The sequence below is a fragment of the Fistularia commersonii genome, chromosome 11 (genome assembly GCF_037954325.1).
Source record: "Fistularia commersonii isolate RoL2024-O1a breed Wild chromosome 11, RoL_Fcom_v1.0, whole genome shotgun sequence".
Classification (NCBI taxonomy): Eukaryota; Metazoa; Chordata; class Actinopteri; order Syngnathiformes; family Fistulariidae; genus Fistularia; species Fistularia commersonii.
Genome location: NC_141294.1, coordinates 17,908,223 through 17,930,364, shown reverse-complemented (window position 1 = coordinate 17,930,364; position 22,142 = coordinate 17,908,223). Strand labels below are relative to the sequence as shown.

The 22,142-nt window shown below is 45.5% G+C and overlaps 1 protein-coding gene across 1 annotated transcript; it reads left to right on the top strand.

The window, feature by feature from the left end:
- The first annotated feature begins 6,491 nt into the window (after positions 1–6,491).
- On the top strand, positions 6,492–12,549 carry uts2r3 (urotensin-2 receptor 3). The gene is made up of 3 exons (XM_086155648.1): positions 6,492–6,510; positions 7,527–7,889; positions 10,937–12,549. Exon 3 carries the CDS (start codon positions 10,993–10,995, stop codon positions 12,130–12,132), a length of 1,140 nt encoding a protein of 379 aa, XP_086011774.1. The 5' UTR covers positions 6,492–6,510; positions 7,527–7,889; positions 10,937–10,992; the 3' UTR covers positions 12,133–12,549.
- The last annotated feature ends 9,593 nt before the right edge of the window (positions 12,550–22,142 follow it).

Genomic DNA, 22,142 nt, shown 5'->3' with positions numbered 1-22,142 from the left:
TCCCTCATTCATTCATACATTACATCCTGACCTTTCACCCTCTAATTCAGATATTAAGCAGACATACAACCATTCCTCCTCTAATTCACACATCATAAACATACAACATTCACCCTCTCATTCACACATAATATAAATAAAAACAATAAAAAAACAATCATTCATGCTCACATTCGCTCTTTCACATGATGTATATAGACAAACAAGCATTCACCCGCTCATTCATATATCATAGAGACATACAACCAATTACTCTCTTTCACACAATATATAGACATACAAGGATTCCCCCTTTAATTCAGAGATCTTATAGATGTACAAGCATTCACTCTCTCATAGACATTCTATAGACATACAACATTCACCCTCTCATTCACACATGTGGACAATGTAGTCTCCAATGACCCTCCTGTATGAACCTTGCGGTACCTCCAAAGACATGGGGAGAACATGGGGACTACTCAAATAAAGGCCATCCCTGTGGGAGTTCAACCGGGGATCTTCTCGCTGCTTAGCAGAAGCGCTAACCCCTGCGTCGCCGCGCCAGCAAACATTGCAAATACAATTGCGACAAAAAGGGTTCGACCTTGCCGAGGAGGGGGGAACCCCGACCCTCGCTACTCCATTTCAACTCCTTTGAACAAATGGGTTTGTTTTAACACCTGTTTGGAGATCGGTGGGGAGGAGATGCCCAGTTTTTGTCACGGCGTCGCAAAATCCAGAGCTAGCAGCGGGCGTGCACGCTTCAGAGGTGAAAACTGACGAAAAGGAAGTCTTGGAGTTGGAGATCCAGGACTTTAGTACTATTTTATTAAAGTGAGGAGAAGGCGGGAAAAAAAAAAAGAAAATAGTAAATAATGTAGATTGTGATCTGGATTGGGAGCAGGTGCAGGGACATCTAGAGAGGTGGAAGTATGCTCCTGAAGAGGAGAGGAATCCTGGTGGAAAGGTGAGTGGAGATAAAGAAGGTGGAAGACACAGTCAACCACCAGATCTTTGTCTCTACCCTCAAGGGTCTGGGCGTCACAAGATCTGCACTCTCCCTGTTGGCATCCTACCTGACTGGTCGCTCCTACCAGGTGACATGGCGGGAGGCTGTGTCTGAACCACGCAGACTGTCTACCGGTGTTCCACAAGGTTCAGTTCTTGACCCTCTCCTCTTGTACACAACATCGCTTGGTTCTGTCATTTGCTCACATGGCGTCTCTTACCACTGCTATGCCGACGACACACAGCTGATCCTGTACTTCTCTCCGTCAGACACACAGGCGGAAACCCGAATTAGAGCTTGCCTGTCCGACATCTCAGATCGGATGGCAACTGAAAGCTCAACCTAGACAAGACCGAACTGCTCTTTCTCCCGGGGAAAGGTTCACCACCGTTCACCATCCACAACACTGTGGTAAGGCCAACCACAACTGCGAGAAACCTGGGTGCGGCCCGAGACAACCAACTGTAATTCTCGGCAAACATCGCAGCAGTTGCACGTTCCCGCAGATTACTCCTCTATGACATCATGAAGATTCGCAGATTCCTCACGGAGGATACGGCGCAGGTACTCATCCAGACTCTAGTCATCTCTCGTTTGGACTACTGCAACTCCCTCCTTGCCGGTGCCCTAGCGGTGACAATCAGGCCTCTGGAGCTTATTCAGAAAGTGGCAGTCCGCCTGGTGTTCAACCGTCCCAAATTCTCCCACACAACTCCCCTTCTTATGTCCCTAGCATCAAGTTCAAGACCCTGGTGGTGGAACGAACTCCCGAAAAAGGTCAGAACAGCGGGGTCGCTACCCATCTTTCGTCGTGAGCTGAAAACATGCCTTGTCACTAAGCACTACCCTACTAATTGCACTAAGCCCCCAACTCCCCCCAGGAAAAAAACAAACAAAAAAAATAATAAAAAACGATGAAATGAATGTCTGTATGAATATGGTTCTAAGATGGCTATTTGGTTGAGTGGTCACTTCTGACTTCCGACTACTGGTACTTTGGATCTTTGGTGACTGAAGTGCACTTTTTGTAAGTTGCTTTGGATAAAAGTGTCTGCCAAATGACTATAATATGATGTCATGTAATGTTAAGGACCGAGGGTCAACCGAGGGTGTGAAGAGGAGGTGGAGGAAAGTGTCTGAGCAGGTTGGAACAGGGGTAGAGCTAAAGGTCGGGGGTGACAAAAGAGTACGAGAGGTGGGGAAGAAGGAGGTGAGAGCAACCATGTTTGGTTTGGAGACACCGAGATGAAGACGGGAGGCAGAGATGGAGATCTGGAGGAGCGAGGAGGACGGAGAAGGAGTCCATCAAAGGGACAGAGCATGCTAGATGTTCTGGAGATGAAGTCAGGTCGGAAAGACCAAAACAAGAACCTAAAAATCGGAGGACATTGATTTGAATGAGATGTAAACAAGGGACCGTCCGGAGGGGTTCCCCTGGGTGGCCGACCGGGGCCGCCGGTGTTCTGCCACCGTGCCGATTCTAGCGGCACTTTCACCGGAGCGACGCTACTGAGCGCGAACAAACTGTGGACATTGGAGGGGGGGGGGGGGGGGGGGTGGGGGGGGGGGTGACGGGCAGCTGTAAACAGGAGGCCCTGGGGGGATCAATAACTCATCACCAGCCGGGACCAATGTGCACCGACGGGTCGTTTGTCACGCGCCAGAAAACGTCCGCCCATTTAATCAAGCCTATGATAGCAGGGGGTAGGGGGAGGAGGCGGGGGGTGGGCGGGGGTCGGAGCGCCGGCTGTTTGTCAGCAGCTTCCCCCCCAGAAATTGTGATGCAAATTAATTAAAGGAGTGGAGGTAAGCAAGGACGGCCAGGGGGGGGGATTGGGGGTGGGGGGGGTGGGGGGGTTGCTCACGTTGGACCCCCCCCCCCCCCACTGGAGGGTGCTAGACCTGCTCCCTTGTCATGGTGGTGGGGGTTCCCTCGGGCAAACTCTCAGGAAAAGGGGCCACAAGCCTACATGAGATATTTGGAATCCATGGAAAATTCATTAATTCATGCATTCATTATGCCACTTATTCCTCACTAGTGGTCATGTGAGAGCTAAAGTTTATTCCAGCCGTCATTGGCCGAGAGGCCCCTGTCAATCACAGGGCTACATACAGAGACATAACGGTTCACTCTGTCACTCACATGTCATTTAGGGGGATGCAACTGTCCACATGTCCTTTTCGGGACATAAGGAGGGTTCCCTTGCTGTGCAAGACATCTTATCTCGTTCTTGTTCCTAAGACGACTTGGTTCCTGGTGTCTCCATGGACTTCTGGCCTCTGGCACTGACGTCCCACGCAGAGAAGACACTCAGAGGGTCATCCTAGATAAGCTCAGGCTGATGGTGAGACCGCATCTTGGCCTCAGTCAGCCAAGCACCTAGGAGTGGATGATATCATCTACCTGCTGGATTGCATGTATGCCCATCTGGAGCAGCCTGGGAAATTCTGTGAAAGTCATTTTCTTTGACTTCCCCAGTGCCTTCAACTCCATCAGACTGTCTCTACTTAGTGCTAGTTTGTTATCCATAGAGGTGGAGACATCCCTTGTGTCCTGGATTGTGGACTATCTCACTGGTATACCACAATATGTACTCCCTGCAACACTGTGTCTGACAGAGTGGTCCGCAATACTGGGGCACCACAAGGGACGGTCCCGTACCCCTTCCTCTTCCCCCTCCACACCTCAGGTTTCAAACACAGCACTGAGTCCTGCCACCTCCAGACAGGTTCTGATGACTTGGCTGCGGTTGGAGGCATCAGAGAGGGCAATGTATCCGAACACCGTGCTGCTGTAGACTCCTTTGTCTCTTCACCTATCACATAGAGGCATACAACCATGCATTCTGTCATTCAGGCATCAGGACAATTCATGGTCACCAATAAAACTCCTGCATGTTTTTGGACTGTGGGAGGATTACCGGAGAACCTGGTGGAAACCCATGGGGGAAAACATCGAGACCCCACACAGAAAGGCCCCCAATCAGAGTTGAACCAGGGACCCCTACTCTCTGTGAGGCAAGAACCACTGCACCACTGTGCCGCCCTCACTGGAACTTAAAAGTAGCAATTGTCTGCTCGATACTTGTATGCTTCAGTTAAATCCCTTTGAGAGTCTTTTTTGGGGTGGACAATCTGGACAATTCATGGTCACCAATGAACCTCCTGCATGTTTTTGGATTGTGGGAGGATTACTGGAGAACCTGGTGGAAACCCATGGGGGAGAACATCGAGACCCCACACAGAAAGGCCCCCAATCAGAGTTGAACCAGGGACCCTACTCTCTGTGAGGCAAGAACCACTGTGCCTCCCTCACTGGAACTTAAAAGTAGCAATTGTCTGCTCGATACTTGTATGCTTCAGTTACATCCCTTGGAGAGTCTTTTTTTGGGTGGGCCAGACCCGTCCGCGGCCTCGCCGTCATGGCGACAACACGGAGGACGATGGATTTACTCCTACTCGTCTTCTTTGCTCCCAATACCATTACAGTGACTCCCCCTCCCAATCCCCCCTTCCTCCCAGAGATGCCACATTTGCATATTTGAGATGGACGCTGGGCTAATTAATGACGGGAAGCGGCGGCGGCGGCGAGGGGTCGAGGCGTCCATCGCTCAGGTTATTGTAATCATATAATGTGTCTGCTCACACCGGCTAACGAAGAAGAAGAAAAAAAAAAAAGAAAATAGAAAGTTTGTTTTCTCAGCCGCCTCTTTTCCGAGGCTGCATGTTAAACCCATCTCCGCTCCTCACCGCTCGCGGTCTCCTCCTTGATCCTTTTTCCCGAGGCCGGCCCGGACCCAGAGCCAGGACTTCACCTGATACCGCGTCATTAACCCCCCCCACCCCACCAACCCACCCCAAATTCTCCGTTTTCACGCAATTATTTTGTTCTGTCTCGGGGCTGGGAAACAAATCAGCGCGGTCTGACAAATACTTCACTGTCACGAGTCACCAAGTCCATAAAGCATTAAAAAAAAACAAAAAAAAAAAAAACAATAAATCCAAACCCGCTTCTAAATGATCCATAAAAATGTCTGCCAGAGAAACACTGACTCGCTCTAACTGCCAAGCAACTGGTTGTTTTTGATTATGACACAGTTATAAACATGTAATAACAAAAAAAAAAGTTGGGTGATTAATTACCGTTTAAATCAGCAACTATACACTTTTTCAAAATGTCATCATTATCAAAAAAAGAACATCCAGCCACAACTACCGTGCTATTACAGTGTTATAATTATGTAATTACACGGTAATAATCGATACGTTACCCTGCTCCCGTTCATACCGTGCAGCCGTCCTCCCGTTTTGACACGGCCCTGCCAGGTATTTGTTGAAATTCCTCACACCCCGTGGGGAAAGGCATGTCCCCCCCCTCGTCTTTACTGCCCCTCTGTCTATTTTAACATGGGACGGCACATGTATGGAGCCATTGACTCACACACACACACACACGCACACACACATGTAGACACAATAAACACATACAAACACACACACACTCACGCGTGCAAACGCAGACCAATGCGCACATGTGCAAAATGTACACACGTGCACGTAGATGCAAGAAATACGCAAGTGGAAGTCGGTACGAGGGGTGAGGGAGGTGAGGAAGGCAGAGAAGGAGGTGAAGAAGGAAAGGAAAGGAGGGGAGAAAGGAAAGGAGAGAAGGGACAGGAGGTGAAGGAAAGGAAAGGAGGTGAGGAAGGAATGCAAGGAAAGGAGTGAGGAAAGGAAAGGAGAGGAGGGGAGGAGGTGACAAAGGAAAGAAGAGGAGGAAGGTAACGAGAGCAGGGAAGGAAAGGAGAGAAGGGACAGAGGTGAAGGAAAGGAGGCGAGGAAGGAGAGGAATGGAGGTGAAGAAGGAATGGAAAGAATGTGGAATAGAAAACGAAGGCAGAGAAGGAGGTGAAGAAGAAAGGAAGGAAAGGAGAGAAGAAAGGAAAGGAGGTGGGGAAGGAAAGGAGGCGAAGGAGAGGAGGTGAAGAAGGAAAGGAGAGGAGGTCAGGAAGGAGGTGAAGAAGGTAAAGAGAGGAGGTGAAGAAGGAAAGGAGGTGAGGGGAGGGGGTGAAGAAGGAAAGGAAAGGAAATGAGGAAAGTAAGGAGAGGAAGGATGGAAGGAAAGGAGGTGAGGGGGGAGAAAGTGAGGAAAGGAGTTAAGATGGCTAGGAAAGCCAAGAAGGAGGTAAAGAAGGGAAGGGGAGAAGAAGGGGAAAAGGGAAGGAGGAGAAAGAAAGGAAAGAAGGAGGTAAGGAGAAGGAAGAAAGGAAAGGTGACAGAATTAAGGAAAGCAGGGAAGGAGACGAAGAAGGTGAGAAAATAATAATAAGAAGGAACAGAGAAGAATGAAAAGGACGGCACTGAGAAGGAGGTAAAAAGAGCAGAAGGAAAGAAAGGAGAAGAAGAAAAGGGAAGAAGGAGGTAAAGACAGGATGTAAGGAAAGGAGAAGAAGGTAAGGAGACGGAGGAAAGGAAAGAAGGAGTCAAGGAGAAGAGACGAAGTGCCTTCAAATTACCAGGTAATTACTTCAGAACACTTTACAATTGTCTAAACTAAAAATAAAAAAAAATAAAAAATTTTTAAAGATTTGTAAAATCCAAGGATTTTTTTCCACGGACGAAAAAAAAAAAATCAGGATAACTATTTTATTAATAACTTTAAATTAATACATTAAAAAAAAAATCAGCCACTCAAGAATTAAATAGCTTGAAAAAGAAATTTCTGAAAAAGAGACACTATCAAGGATTTAATCAACAATATTAAAATTCCTAAAATATAAATATCAAAAATCACCTATCTCTTGGAGAAGTGTCTTGAAAAGGACAAAAAATATATATATTTTTAATGAAAATTTTCATAAAAAAAAGTTTCTTAACTTCCAGTGAGAAATGCCCAAGGGTTTTTTTCTAAAATAAAAAAGGAAAAATATTTTATACAATAACATTCCTGTTAAAAGAAAAAAAAAATCAGCTGACTCTAGAAGGAAATACTGTGAAAAAGCCCCCAAAAATATTTCCACCTCAAATTCACCAGTAAATAATTCAGTAAATTTAATGATTCTTGAAAAACTACCAGAAAAAATATTTCGTTCATGAAAATAAAATTCATTAAAAAAAAAAAAGCAAAAATCAACCAGCTCTTCAAAGAAATGGCTTGAAAAAGTCAAAAGTAAAAATCATGACATTTCCCCCCAAATAAATCAGAAATAACCATAATTTTGGGTCAAAAATTAAAATAAAAAAAAAAAAACAACTTAAAATCCACTAAGAAACTATCCTACAAAAATATCCCTGGAAATATATTTTATCAATAAAAATTAAATTCCTTCCCCCCCAAAAAAGAAGTAAAAAACGGCACAAAAAAGACGCAAAAAAAAATCAAGGGATTTCCCCCAAAAATTCATCGGAAAATAACCGGAATATTTTTGGAAAAATTACCAAAACAATCGCACGAAATTCTGGGGAAGAAAATTCCCCAAAACATGAAAAAGTGTCATTTCAGCGGACCTGCCATGCATGTATGTGTGCACGTTAGGGAGAAGCCCCCGCTCGCCCACCCTCCCACACCGCCCACTTTCCACTCGCACACACTCTCCTACTGTTGAGTCACACACACACACACACACACACACACACACACACACACACACAAACACACACACACACCGAACAGGAGGACGTCAGGACTCGTCGCTGAACTTCAGGAGGCAGAAGCTCTTCCTCCCGGTGGAGGAGAGGAGAAGAAGAAAAGAGGGTAGAGCGATTCCAGTGTGTGAAGTGTGTGAAGGGAGGGGGGGGGTCCGGGATCCACGCCGCCGCCGTCGGGACGGCGTGCAAACATGGAGGTTTCCGGACGGACGGACGGGCGGAAGCGTCTCCACGCCGCGGCGCCCCCAAGGTGAGGACCGGTGGCCTTCATTTCTCATATTCTTTTTCCACTCCCAGCCTTTTTTTTTTTTTTTAAACAAAAATTAAAAAAAAAAAAAACAAAAAAAAAACAAGACAAAATCGCCGGTGACGCAACGCTTTACGCTCCAGATATACTTCACTCCTTTTCTGGCGCCGGAGCAGGAACTTCCATCCTTCCATTTCATCTTTTGCATCTATTTCCATAGATTTACTCATCCCGACCTGCTTTCTTCTGATAAAACCCCCACTTTTTTTTTGGTTTTGCAGCCTCTTCTGAGGCCAGAGGACGTGAAGGCCTTCTCGCAAACCCGTAATCCCCGTTTCTTTCCTGATAGATTAGGGTTATTACTCATTTATAACAACATATCCGGTGTAATTACACAGTTATTAACGGGCCCCTTGGGTTTTGCTTAATCCCCGCATCCATTCAGTTGTGTGTGTGTGTGTGTGTGTGCAGGGATTTAGCGAATTTGTTGCGCAAATTGATTTGAGCGTGAAAAAAAAAAAAAGAAGAAGCTGTCGTTGGAAGTGCTCAGTTGACGACCGATTGGACGACGCATTTGATGTGATTTGCGCTGAAATTAATTTTCTTTACCCGTCGGCGGGTCGTCTGCCGCAGCGTTGTTTTTTTTTTTTTTTTTATCCCTCCCCAGTGACTACGTCGTTAAACAGAAAAGCTTGCATGCGTGCATTTATTGTTTTTCGTTTTTAGATGTGATGCTGATTTATCTATTGATAAATATGTTTTTCATAATATATAATATATTGTTAGAATGATAATTCATTGAAAAAAGCGGCATTAAAACTTTAACTCTAATTTGAAAAAATGAATTTTTCAATATAAATATGCAAGTGAAAATGGACATTTTTGAAAAAATATTCTTTTATATGTAAAAATATATTTATATAAAAAATATATAGGAACAATGGTGACCTGTGAATGCAAAAATAAAGATAAAAAAATAAAGTAAAAATAGAATTTGAAAAAAAGTTAGAAAAGAATAATTGTATGTAGTGTGAACGAGCAGAGCTCCCCCAGCCCGTGACCTCCCCCTCAAAGGTCACCGGGAGCTCTTAACCCTGACGCCGCCATGCTTCACGGCGGCCGTTTGCGTCCGGCTCCCCGCGTCTCACTTTGATCCGCCGCCGGCTCGGGTTTCCAGCCGAGCCTTGAGCAAACGTTTCGCAACCATCAGACGTAACGTCTGGGGCCCCCGGGGGGGCGAGAAGGGGGGGGTCCTGTCTGTCATATTAAAACAAAAAAAAAAAAAAAAACATTCGCAATCTTTCATATAAAAAGGGTCAAATGTGATTTCATGTGTGAATTTTTTTTTTTTTTTAAATGACATAATATTCCTTTGTCTCAAACATACTTGCATGTCTTGCAGATTTTGAGTTTTTTTTTAATCTGGTCACTATTGTTGTCATTTTTTTTTTTTTAAATAATCCTCTCATTTCCCGGTGAATTTTTGAGATTTTTAAAGGCATTTCTTACTTGCGTTGGTTGATTTTTGTTCATTTTTTCATAATTTATCATTTGAATGTCATTAATAAAATATTTTCCTCAATTATTGTTTTGTGCAGAAAAAAACCCCTCGGATTTTAACTTCTTTTTTTTCCCGATAGTTCAAAAGTGTCCTTTGTGTAATTTTAACATCATTTTCTGATAAATTTTAAAGCAATTTAGCTGATTTTAAGGCAATTTTCATACCAAGCGTGTGCGTGTGTGTGTTGCCTGTCTTATTGCACGTGTTTTACAACCGCGGTGCTTCATCACATCATTATTGTTATTATTACCCGGAATCCAGCGGCGCGGCTGAACGTGACGTCGGCCCGAGTCTGACAGAATTATTAACGTGAAAATAAAAGATAATGATCGAAAGAAAAACAACCCGGCGGCTCGAGCTGTTCTGGAGCCACCGAGCGGGAAGGGGTTAAAATAACAATAATAGTTCAATAAAAGAAGGAGAGCAGCGGCGGCGGCGGCGGCAGGAGGGAACGAGACGTCCCGAGAAGCGAAAACAGGACGAGACTCGGCCCGAAAATACAAAGTCGGGAGGGGGCGAACCCGCCAGAGGGTCGGATTCTGACAAATACAAGATGGCGAATGGTAACCTGGCGTTCTTGTATCCATGGCAACCCCTCCATCAACCCATATGTTGGCGGTTCGCTTCCCGGTAGTTTCTGTATCCGCCTGTCAGTTACGGGCGGCCTCTTTCGAGGACGTCAATCAACCTGATTGACAGCTGACATTTGGCCCCGCCTCCACCTGGAGGATTTACAGCTGCGATCAGGCTCCGCCCGCCTTGAAAATCCAATTATTTTTAATAAAATCACCCTTAAACCTCTGCTGATGTTAGCATTTCCTAGCCGCGTCAAAGGTCAAAGGTCAAGCACCAGCTGCCACCGTCTTTTCTTTAAACTCAAAATTAAACTCAAAGTTGCGTCTTCATTAACCCAGACTGTCAGTCGCCTCCCTGTCGCTGCTACTTTGACGGTTGCTACGACAACAACAAGCGCTCCTGCCTCGCTAGCATATTGATTACAATGCTGAAATTAAAAAAAAAGTTAAAGTTGTTACGTTTGCGATGATGTCAACGTGACAACTTGCAGTTAGTAGCATCGCGGTCGCCTTGGCGATCACCATCGACTACTTACATGTGTTGTTAGCAATCCTGTTAGCAACTGTCAAGTAGTTGCGCCGACGACCCCGTCAACTTTTTCGGCCCTGTAAACAACAACAAAATTATGCAATCAACGTAAATTTCTTGACGTTGTCGTCATTCCCACCGCCTTCATATTGCCGTTGCTAAACATGGCTAGCTAAATTAGCATCGCTTTGATGCAAGCCCAACGCTATCCGAACACCTGATCCCGCTAAATCTGCGCTATCATGCTAACATCTGTGGTTAGTGTGCATCGCCGTTCCTTACGTTAGCGGCGCTAACGTTGTCGCACGAACGCCAATCACGTTGTTGTTCCACAGCAGATGTTTTCTAAAGTCTCCTCTGTTTTTCTGCACCTCCCGCCGGACAGCTCCCTCCATTAGCCTCATCCTCCTCGTCACCGGGACCCCGGCTCGCCTCTCCGCGATGGACCTGTCCGGCTCCCCGCCGCCGACGTCTCCCTACACCTTCCCCGCCATCCCCAACGCCTCCATCCCGTCCTCCCCGTCCTCGTCGTCGTCGTCCTCCTCCTCCTCCCCCTCCGTCTCCCCCTCGCCCAGCGCCGCCTCCACGGCGCTGTTCTGCTCGCTTCTCTCGTTGCTCTCGCTGCTCGGCATCACGGGGAACCTCTACGCCTTGGGGCTCCTGCTGAGGCGGCGGAGGGGCAGGAGAAGGGGCGGCGGGTCCTGCTGCCTGGCGGCGGCGGCGTCCCCTTCGTCGTCCCCCATCGCCGCCGCCTCCCCTCCCTCCTCCTCCTCCTCCCTGCACCTCCAGGTGCTGAGCCTGGCCCTGGCCGACCTGCTGTACCTCTTCACCGCCCCGTTCATCGTCTACGACAGCCTCGGATCGGGCTGGGCGTTCGGCGAGCCGGGCTGCCGCCTCCTCCTCAGCCTGGACCTCCTCACCATGCACGCCTCCATCTTCACCCTCACCGCCATGAGCATGGACCGCTACCGCGCCGTGGCGCGACCCCTCCACGTCTCCTCGGCCAACGCTTCCGGGCCGCTGCGGGTGGGGCTGGCGTGGGGGCTGGCGGTGGCGTTGAGCCTCCCCATGATGATAACGCTGCACCTGGAGGACGGCGAGGAGCAGGAGGGCCGGATGTGCGTCCCCGCCTGGGACGAGCAGAGCTCCAAGGCCTACCTCAGCGTGCTCTTCTGCACCAGCATCCTAGCGCCGGGGGTCGCCATCGGCGCGCTCTACGCCACCCTGGGGCGCCTTTACTGGGTGTCCCAGACCCGCCCGGCGTGGGGGGCGGCGTGCCCCCCCCGGGCCCCCAGGCCCAAAGTCCTGCTCCTCATCCTGGGCATCGTGCTGGCCTTCTGGGCCTGCTTCCTTCCCTTCTGGGTCTGGCAGCTGCTGCCGCTCTACCAGCCCGACCTCCTGCGGACGGTACCGGTGGGCACGCAGGTGACGGTGAACCGGATCCTAACCAGCCTCACCTACGGCAACTCCTGCGTCAACCCCTTCTTCTACACGCTGCTCACCGGGAAGCGCAAACGCAGCAGGCCGGCGACCGCGGCGCCGCCGCCGCAACTATGCCGCAAGAGTAGTCCCTCGCAGTGACGTGCACGCGTTAGACACTGAAAATGAACGCCCCCCCCCCCCGCCCCATAACACCCCGCTGAACCGGATCCTCGTGCGATGAATTCACGCTCCGTGCTGCAGGAGGCGCGAAGGCCAGCCATCATATTTATTGCTGTGGTTTATCTAACATAGAAGTACAATCTACGGGAAACAAACAGGAAAATAAACGGAAGACGTTGCTGGCCGAGTATGTTTTTTTTTTTTTTTTTTTTTTTTTGGACGCGCCCTATGAAGCTTTAAATAAAGAATGTGCCTTCGGTGAGTCGGTGTTTCATTTTCAGAAAATGCAAGTATGACATGTTGTAACAGGTTTATTAAATATTTATAACAGCACGTGATTTCTAGTTTTTTTTTTATTTTGTTTCTTTACTTTATTCTAATTTTATTTTGTTTAAAATTCAGTTTAATATTTTGTTGGGAGACATCCTGTTCTTTTTTATTAAAATTCATCTTAATATTTTATTGGAGACAAATTCAGAAAGAATTAACAAACTGGATTAATAACTAATTACTAATATCATTATAAAATTCATAACCCCCCCAAAAAATTCATCCGTTTTTAGATATGACACTAATTTAAATCTGAAAAATGTATCCATATGTATATACTGTGTATAATCTGACATTTGAGTAATTTATTATTATCATACCACTTTTATATCATTATTATTATCATTACATTTGATTTCCAGCAAAATGAGGACAAACCTGCAGGTGCTTTGACGGGTTTGATAGTTATATATGCACACACACACACACACACACACACATCATTAAATAAAAACGTAGCATTGATAAACGCATACGCACAATACCTATATAAACATCAAGGGAGATATACATATATATATACATATATATATAAAACTGAGATCATCATATGGATGCACTTCAAATAGTCACACTATGCATTCTGGGAATCTTCTCCATGTATTACTACGTATATATGTGTGTATAAATACACACATACACCTATGTATATAAATAGTACATGGGAATGTATATATTTGCCTCCAATCCAGTGGAAATATACACAATCGGAGTATTTACGCGGTCCATCGTTGGAGTTTAGCGACGCTATGTTCCATGTGGTATTTCTCACTCTTGATACACAAATCGGTGTACCGACACCTTAATAACACTGTAATAACACCTTAATAACACCTTAACGACATCTCCATTAACTTTGTCGAGAGGATTTGAGGTTTTACTCAAATGTCAGACATGACAGGTATTTTCCAGCGTAGGGGAATCCTGATCTGACAGGTGCGGCCAGTCAAGGGAGGCGCCACGGTCCTCGCCGCCGCCCTGGCGGCCCCACCACCCCCACCCGACACCCACGCCGGCCCCGGACCGAGACGGCAGAAGCGAAAGGGGGGTCGTGGGGTTTGAGAAGGCGGGATTTTAAGCATGATGACCCCTCGTATTGCTCGACTGCCCTGTAATTAACAGCTGACAACTATGTTTATGTATTTTACGACTGAATTTTTGAGTATTTGTCACAATTATTATATATGTCCATGACACACCTGGATTTAGTGTGAAACATTTGAATGCCTGTGAAAAACATGTAATTACATGCTCATAAATGTTTATATTGGTATATATTATATTGTTAAATTGTATACTTTTGTATGATATTTAGTTATTTTTATATATTTTCTTATTTTTGACGTGGAGCGCTGTGACCGCCTTCATGTTACAGGTTGGAAAAAAATGTTTTGTAAATAGTTATAAACTTTCTAGAATTGTTTTTTCCATGATGCCATGTTCTCCTTTTTGCTTTCTACAAAAATCATCCATAGATGATAGGTGAATTTACATTTTATAAATGTTTTTATTACTCTAAAGAATAGACTTATTATTAATATTTTACATAATTTTGTGTTTTTATCATTTACTTTCCCTTTCTGTCTTTCTTTGTTTTTCTGGGATGCTGAATATCCTTTTTGTTCAATCTTGAAAAATATAATATATATATATTAATTATTTACATTTGTATACATATTTGTATTATTCTACAGTATAGAATTATTATTAATATTATACATATTTTTTTGTTATTATTATTCATTTTCTGTCTTTCTTTGTTTTTTTTGTGATACCACAATCTCCTTTTTGTTTAATCTTGAAAAATATAGAAATATCTTTGGATATATACATTTTTTATTCACATTTTTTATCGATATATGTTTTATCACTCTGTGATGCCATAATTTCGTTACTCAGGAAAAACAGATATCATCATACATATTTGTATACATTTTTATTATTTACTTCTATATTTTGTTCGGTTTGTTTTTCTTTTATATAAAAAGATATATGTGATGTATGAACTTTTAGATTAACATTTTTATGTTTACATATATTTTATAATCACCCTGTAAGAAAAAAAAAGAACTATTATCACAGAATTACATTATTATAATTTATTTTTCTTTTTTCTTTGCCCCCTTTTTCCTGTGACTCCATAATCTCCTCTTTGTTATTCCTTGAAATATATATATATATATATATATATATATTGAATTTTTTTATTATTATTGTTATTATTATTATCATTACACATATTTTTATATATATTTTATTATTTACTGTTCTCTTCATTTCTTTGCAGGACTTTCCCTTTGGGGGTAGGTCTTCCCCAGGAGAAGGGACTCTCCTGGGTTCTCCTCCCGACCATGTGTTTTCGTTTACCTGCCTCAGTCTTTATCTGGAGGCCTTCGGCTCTGGCACCACGGGTGGTGGGGGGTGTAGGAGGGAATGGGGGGATCTGGGGGGGCTGCGGCTTCTGCAGTGAAGCTAATGTGATCTCCATCTTCCTCCTCCTCCTCCTCGCGCTACATTCGTCCATTCAAATGGAATTTCTCACAGACAAAAGTCCAACCCCTCTTTTTTTTTTTTTTTTTGAGAAATTGTTGCTTTCCCAGGGTCGTACCAACGTGACAACAGAAAGGGGGGGGGCGGCACTTTGAGATTTCTGGGAAACTAAAGATGACGCTGACCAGATTAATAGGATTTTATTAAATGTATTTGGATCATGGTGGTAAAGTAACATCTGAGATGCCATCAGGTTCCAATGGATACCATTGTGAGTACCATCATGTACTACCAGATGCCACCACGTAGCATCATAAACTACCATGCAGATACCATCAGGTATCATGATGTACTACCAGATACCAACATTTAGCATCATATACCACCATATACCATTCAGCACCACCAAATAAAACCAAATACCACCAAATACCATTGGACACCCTTAGATACCACTGAAAATCATCAGTGTCCATTGGATACTATTGGATACCTCAAGATACCACAAGCCAGATACCACCAAATACCATCAAAAACCACCATATATCATTAGATACCACAAGGTACCATTTATTCAGTATCACCAGATACCATCAGATACCACCAGATACCCTTGGACACCCTCAGATATTACTGAATACTACCAATAAACATCAGTTACAATCAGATACCACTGGATGCTATCGGATACCACCAGATACTGCCAAATACCATCAAAAAACACCATGTATCACTAAATACCACCAGATATGATTTATTCAGTACCACCAGATATCACTGGATACCCTCAGATACCACCAGAAATCATCAGATAACACAAGATGCTATCATATATCAAATTGGATACTATCGGATACCTTTAGAAACCACCAGCCAGATACCACCGAATACCTTGTTCGCTGTACCAACAGATACAACCAGATGGCATCAGATACCATCTGATACAATTGGATACCACCAGAAATCATCAGATACCATCAGTTACCATTGGATACCTTCAGATACCATGATCCAGGTACCACCAGATACCATTAGAAACCACCGGATACCTTGTATTCAATACAACCAGACACCATCAGATATCACAAGATACCCTTAGATACCCTCAGATATCACCGATTACCAATAGAAATTATTAGATGCCACCAGATACCCCCACATACCATCAGACGCCACCAGATACCATCAGATACCACCAGTCGGATACCACCAAATACCATTAAACCATCATCTTTTACTGGATACCACCAGATACCATTTTATTCTGTACCACTAGATACAACCAGACACCATCAGATAGTATCAGATACCACGTGATACCACCAGAAATCATCAGATTCTACCAAATACCATTGGACGCCCTCAGATAGCACCAGATATCCTCAGTTACCATTGGATACAATTGGATACCTCCAGATACCATGAGCCAGATACCACCAAATACCATCACAAAACACCATATATCACTAGATACCACCAGATACCATTTATTCAGCACAACCAGACACCATCAGATACAATCAAATTCCACCAGAAATCATCAGATACCACCGGATATAATTTTATTCAGTATGCCCAGATACCACCAGATACCATCATGTACCACCAGAGTCCATCAGATACCATTATACACCACCAGATACAAGCAGATGACTCACGATCCAATCGCTCTTCGGTTCTTTTCCCCCCTCAAGACGTCGAAGTCAAGAAAAAAGCGATTTGTTTTTCCCAAGAAAACGGCGGGTGGGGGCGGGTGGAGGTGGAGGTGGGGGTGGGGGGTTCGGGCTCTGCTGGGATGACTGAGTGTTTGATAAACTTCAAATACGCAGCGTTTGGTCAGGCGGAGCGGGTGGATGGAAAGTCTTGTGTCAGTTGGCCGGCGCGTTCGCCTTCGCCGCCGCCGCCAGCGATGGCCGACCCGCTCCAAGCATAACTCCTGCCCTCGTGTGCAACAGGAGACCTTTTTTTTTTTTTTTTTTTTTTTTACCAATAAGGCCGGCGGGACGGATTGTACCAATCCGTCATCCAGCGGGTGTGAAACGTCTCTCTCTCTCTCTCTTTCCCACCTGAGCGTTTCCATCCATCCAGCAGATGTCCCTGGCTTTTCCTGGAAGCGCAATTCCCCTCAGGCCCCGCCCACGACACCTCCCCCCACCTAGCCTCCCGCCCAGTGGCGCGAGGCCGTCACAGGTGCCCCTCCCCTGGGCAGGAAGGCCCCCCGCCGGGCCGACCAGACCGGACCGGGCCCCGCCGAGAGGCCCCCCGACACACTCTTTACACTCGTCTCTTTCAGTCAATCTCCGCCCGCCTGGCCGGGAAAACGGCGGCGTTTCATCTCGCCAGCGCTGCCGGGCGGGGGAAAAAAAAAAAAAAGGCGAGCAGAACAGAGAAAAAAAAAAAAAAAACTCCTTTTCATGGCCGATTTATTACATAAAATAAAACATCATTTCCTGCGTCGCTGTTAAGATCTTCAGGTTTTGCCCGATCAATCAACACAGCATGTCTTTGTTCAAGCCGCCCTCCCCCTCCCCCAACCCCGCCGCCGCCCTCCATCACGTCCCGCGACCGACTTCGCACGAGTGTGTCGGCCGCCACGATCAGGACGGCCCGCGGTTACGGCGGGGGCCGGGAGGCCAGAGGTTACATCAACCGACACACACGTTAGGCTTCGCACCCGGCCTCCACAGACTGTAAATATGGCACGTCTGACCCCCCCCTCAACCTTCCCTTTGCCACGATTGTAAACGTCCGACGCCGTCAGCTCGAGCGTCAACTCCCCCCCCCCCGCTCTGACCTTTGACCTCCCCTCCCCACGGGCGCCTCCGAAGGATTCCTGCTTGTGTGAATTTCAAAGAAAAAAAAAAGGCAACATCTGGAGTTGTAGCTTAATTATTGGTCATTCAGCGGCAGTTAGCTCGACAGATAGCATAGCGGTTAGCGCGTCGTTGGATTCCTGCACGGGAATGGGGGGGCTTTTCTGTGTGGAGTCTCCAAGTTCTCCCCATATCCGCGTGGGTTCCCTCAGGGTTCCCCGGGTTCCCCCCACAGTCCAAACACATGCAGGAGGTTCAGTGGAGACCCTGAATTGTCCAGACATGTGAATGAGAGGGTGATTGTACATCTCTATAAACTTTGTGGGTGACAAGGTGAATGGTCCCTGCATGACCTCTGAATGAGAAGGTGACGCATGGATGAGAGGGTGAATGCTCGTACGTCTCTATATGGTGTGTGCATGCTGAGAGAGTGAACACTTAAAATCAATATATCACATATGAGTGATTGGGTGAATGCCTGCATGTCTTTAAATCACCTGAATCACCTCTACATAATATGTGAATGAGGGGTGAATGGTTGTTTCTCCCAATATGACGTGTATGTATAACAGTTGTATCTATAGGAAATGTTACATAATAAGGGAATGGTTTAATGTCTCTATATTAGGTGTGAGGGTGAATGTAGTATGTCTCTATGACATGTGAATGAACAAGTGAATGGTTTTATGTCTCCACACAACATGTGAATGAGGCTGCTTGCAACTTTATGACGTGTGAATGACAGGGTGAACACTTTTATATCTGTTTATGAAGAATAAATGGACGAACGGTTGTAGGTTTCTACATATGGCCTTGTGATGGACCGGTCCAGGGTGTCCCCCCAATGACAGCTGGGGTCGGTTCCAGACCCCCGACAACTGAGTCCAGGATACGCGGTATGGAGAATGAATGAACGAATGAATTGGAGTCTTTTTCCTTTCTGGCTGCCTGTCACCGTGACTCCGTAGGTGAATATTTGCTCATTTGAACCCGGTTGATGGTAAACCGATGGTTTATGGGAACCTCTGAATCTGGATGATTTGAAAAAGAAGCAAAACAAAACTAAAATTTTGCGAAGATTTTTTTTTTTTTTTTTTTTTTTTTAAGTTATTTTTTTTGGTTCTAACCGAACAAACCGAAGAATCCGATCTTGAACGTCCTCCAAAGACGGGTTCCAGCCCGCAGTGTTTTCCTTCGCCGGCATGTCCAGGCTGACAAATGACCTGTTATTTATGACACATCTCTCGTGGGAGCGTGCGAAGTCGTATAAATATTGATGGCGTATCTCGGTTACACACTTGCTGCGTGTTCCGCACAAAGACGGCCGAAACGGGAGGCTGGGGGGGTCAGATTTTCACAATTTCATTTTTTAAAATCAGTTTAAAAGACTGGAAACAGCAGGTAGAGCCGGACTGACCCTGCAGGTCACACGGATTGAATTATGTCTCCCCCTTGTGGTCAACATGGGTACTGCACCCTCAATAATCTGATTTAAACCCCTCTTGAAATTGAGAAAATAAAGCAAACTCAGGCTTAAAAAAAGGGGGAAAAAACTTGAGGATCTTTCTTGTCGCGTCTTTGACTTGATTTATGAGACAGATGGCGGAGGAAACCACCGAGACCTTCAAACTATCAAGACCTCTCTAAATGAAACATGCTGCAAACATCGGATACGGCGTTCTGGTGCCGGACATTGTGTGACTGTGCACGATTACATGTCCGTTCAATTACTTTATATCGCAGGACACGTGCGGGCTCGGGTTCAGGCGTCTCAATCCCTCCCTCCCGGCCTCAGACTGTCGACAGGCCCTCGGGAGATAATGACGGGTTTCTGTTACCGTGGACGACCATTCATCACTTCAGTATGTAGAGACTAAGAAGCCGGGAAGCCACGGGGCTGGAGGTCGGAGAGAAAGAACCGCAGTCATATGTTTTGGTCGTGGAGAGAGAGAAAAAAAAAAAAAAGGTTTGAGCGGTTTCTGGGGAAATTCTTTCGGCAAAGAGGCAAATATGTTGTTTTTTTTTTGTTTTTTTTTTAAAGCGGGGAAACACTCGTCGTGACTCCCGCGAGACGTTCTGGTTCAGGTTTAAAAACGACATGGGGCAAATTCCTTAATCCAAGCAATGTTTACAACCAAAAATGGTTGAATTGGTTTATTTTCATTCATTCATAATCTCTGCTGCCTATCCTGGATGCTTATCCCAACTGGGGTTGGGGTGAGAGGCTCTCCCTGGGCCCGTCCCAGGAACACATGTAGAGACATACAACCATTCACCCTCTCATTCAAACATCTGGACCATGTAGGGTCTCCAATGAATCTCCTACATATTTTTAGGAGGAACCCCACGCAGACGCGGGGAGAACGTGGAGATGGCAAACCTGTGGGAATCCACCCGGAGCCCTTCTTGCTGTGAGGCGGAAGCACCCTTATTTTATTTATTGTAATTGAGAATATTTGATTGGCTATTTTGGGTTATTTTGCATTTCTGCTAAATTGTCCTTTACCATTTTTTTTTTTTTTTTTTAGGATTTTTTTTTTCCTAGTTGTTCTATTATTCATATTTATTTTTATGTTTATAGAGTAAAATTTGAATGTTTTAAAGATAATTTCTTGCTGGTGTTTATGCTCTGCTTTACTGCCTTTTTTTTTTTTTTTTAGAAATGAAAAATAAAACCATTACTTGATGAACTTAGCCCAAGATTTTGAGAACAACTGAACAGAAAATACCAGCTCAGCCAGCAACTGTGAACAAACCCTTCCCTGGACCAGTTTTTTGGAACCGTTTTTCAGATCTTTGTCACTTATTTTTGTCATTTTCAGCCAAATTCACGATGAAACCAAGAAAATAAAGACAACCGCCCCCTCTGCTGTTCACTAGGCGTCACTGCACCCAGACATCTCATTCTACAGACTGACAGGCCGACAACGCCACAAAAGCTGTTGATCCATGTTCCACTGACACCCTCGACACACACACACACACACGCACACATGCATGCCTCCCCTCATCATTCTCACCTTCCGCAGAAACCTGCGCCGCTCAGATCTGGGGGGGTCAGAAACCTAAACCTGCTGGAGGCTCAGCAGGTGGCCCGAGAGGTAGGCGGGGTGGGTGCTGCAGTGGATGGAGCATGTGGAAGTGGGTGTGGTGGAGTGGATGCAAGGAGAGCAGTGGATTTAGTGGATGGAGTTAGTGGGTGGAATGCATGGAGTGGGTGCAGAGGATGGAGTGGGTGCGGAAGATGCAATGGATGGAAATGGTGCATTGGATGGTGTGTGTGCAGTAGATGGAGTGTGTGCTGTGGATAGAGCGTGTGGGGTAGATTGAGTGTGTGCAGTGGTATAAATGGAGTGAACGCAGTAGGTGCAGTGGGTGGAGTGGGTGGAATGCATGGAGCGAGTGACTGGATGGAGTGTGTGAAGCAGGAGGAATGTGTGCAGTAGGCGGAGTGTGTGCAGTGCATGGAGTGTGTGCAGTAGACGCATTGTGTGCAGTAGGTGGAGTGTGTGCAATACATTCAAAGCAATTTGAACTGTTAGAGCACTTAACTATGAGCAATTCACACTGCATCTGGACACTAAATGCTCTAGAAAAGAAATGCCATTATTGTTCCACATACTCACTGTTCAGCCACATCTCTTCATGAATGTGTAGATTCAGATTGTCATATATTTCTTATTTTATCTATGTCAAGCCATATTTCACTGCTGTAACATTTTTCTCTAGTACACACAATCCACTGGTGTTCTTTACCTGGACAGCCATATATCTGCTGCTGCTGTTCACTGTTGTAAACACATCGTTTACAACTTGCACCTTACGTGCCTGCACTTCACTGTGATTTATACCCGAATACTGTAAAGACGATGCCTATGCAAACCAAATTTCGTCCTGTGCACACCTGTTGCGTACAGAACGACAATAAAGTGTGTCTGAGTGTAAGTGGACGGAGTTGGAGTGGATTAAGAGGAGGAAATTGATGCAGTGTGTGGAGTAGACAGAAAGAATGCAGTGTGATATGGTGAAAAGCATTGTAAGAACAGGGAAGGAAGCACACAAATGGGGGGTCACAGTCTGGGATGTCACTGACATGCCATCATGTAAATTATGGACAAACTCCTGTCAACACACACACTGCAAAACACCTAGACCTAATGCTAATACATGAAAGCTCCTACCAAACATCTCCGAGCATGTATGATAAAACATTCATCACCCCTGAGTTCCATCCCTCCCTGTGTGTTACCATCCGGGTCAGGGAAGTTTTTAAAGTATTATAGACCGGCTTACCTAGCACCGCTCCTCGTTCCGTGCAGCAGGGTTTTCTTCTTCGCCCGGTGAGCGCAGAGCCTC

What these genes read in the sequence shown, in the direction of transcription:
- uts2r3 (XM_086155648.1), top strand. Translation starts at nt 10,993, where the DNA reads ATGGACCTGTCCGGCTCCCCGCCGCCGACGTCTCCCTACACCTTCCCC.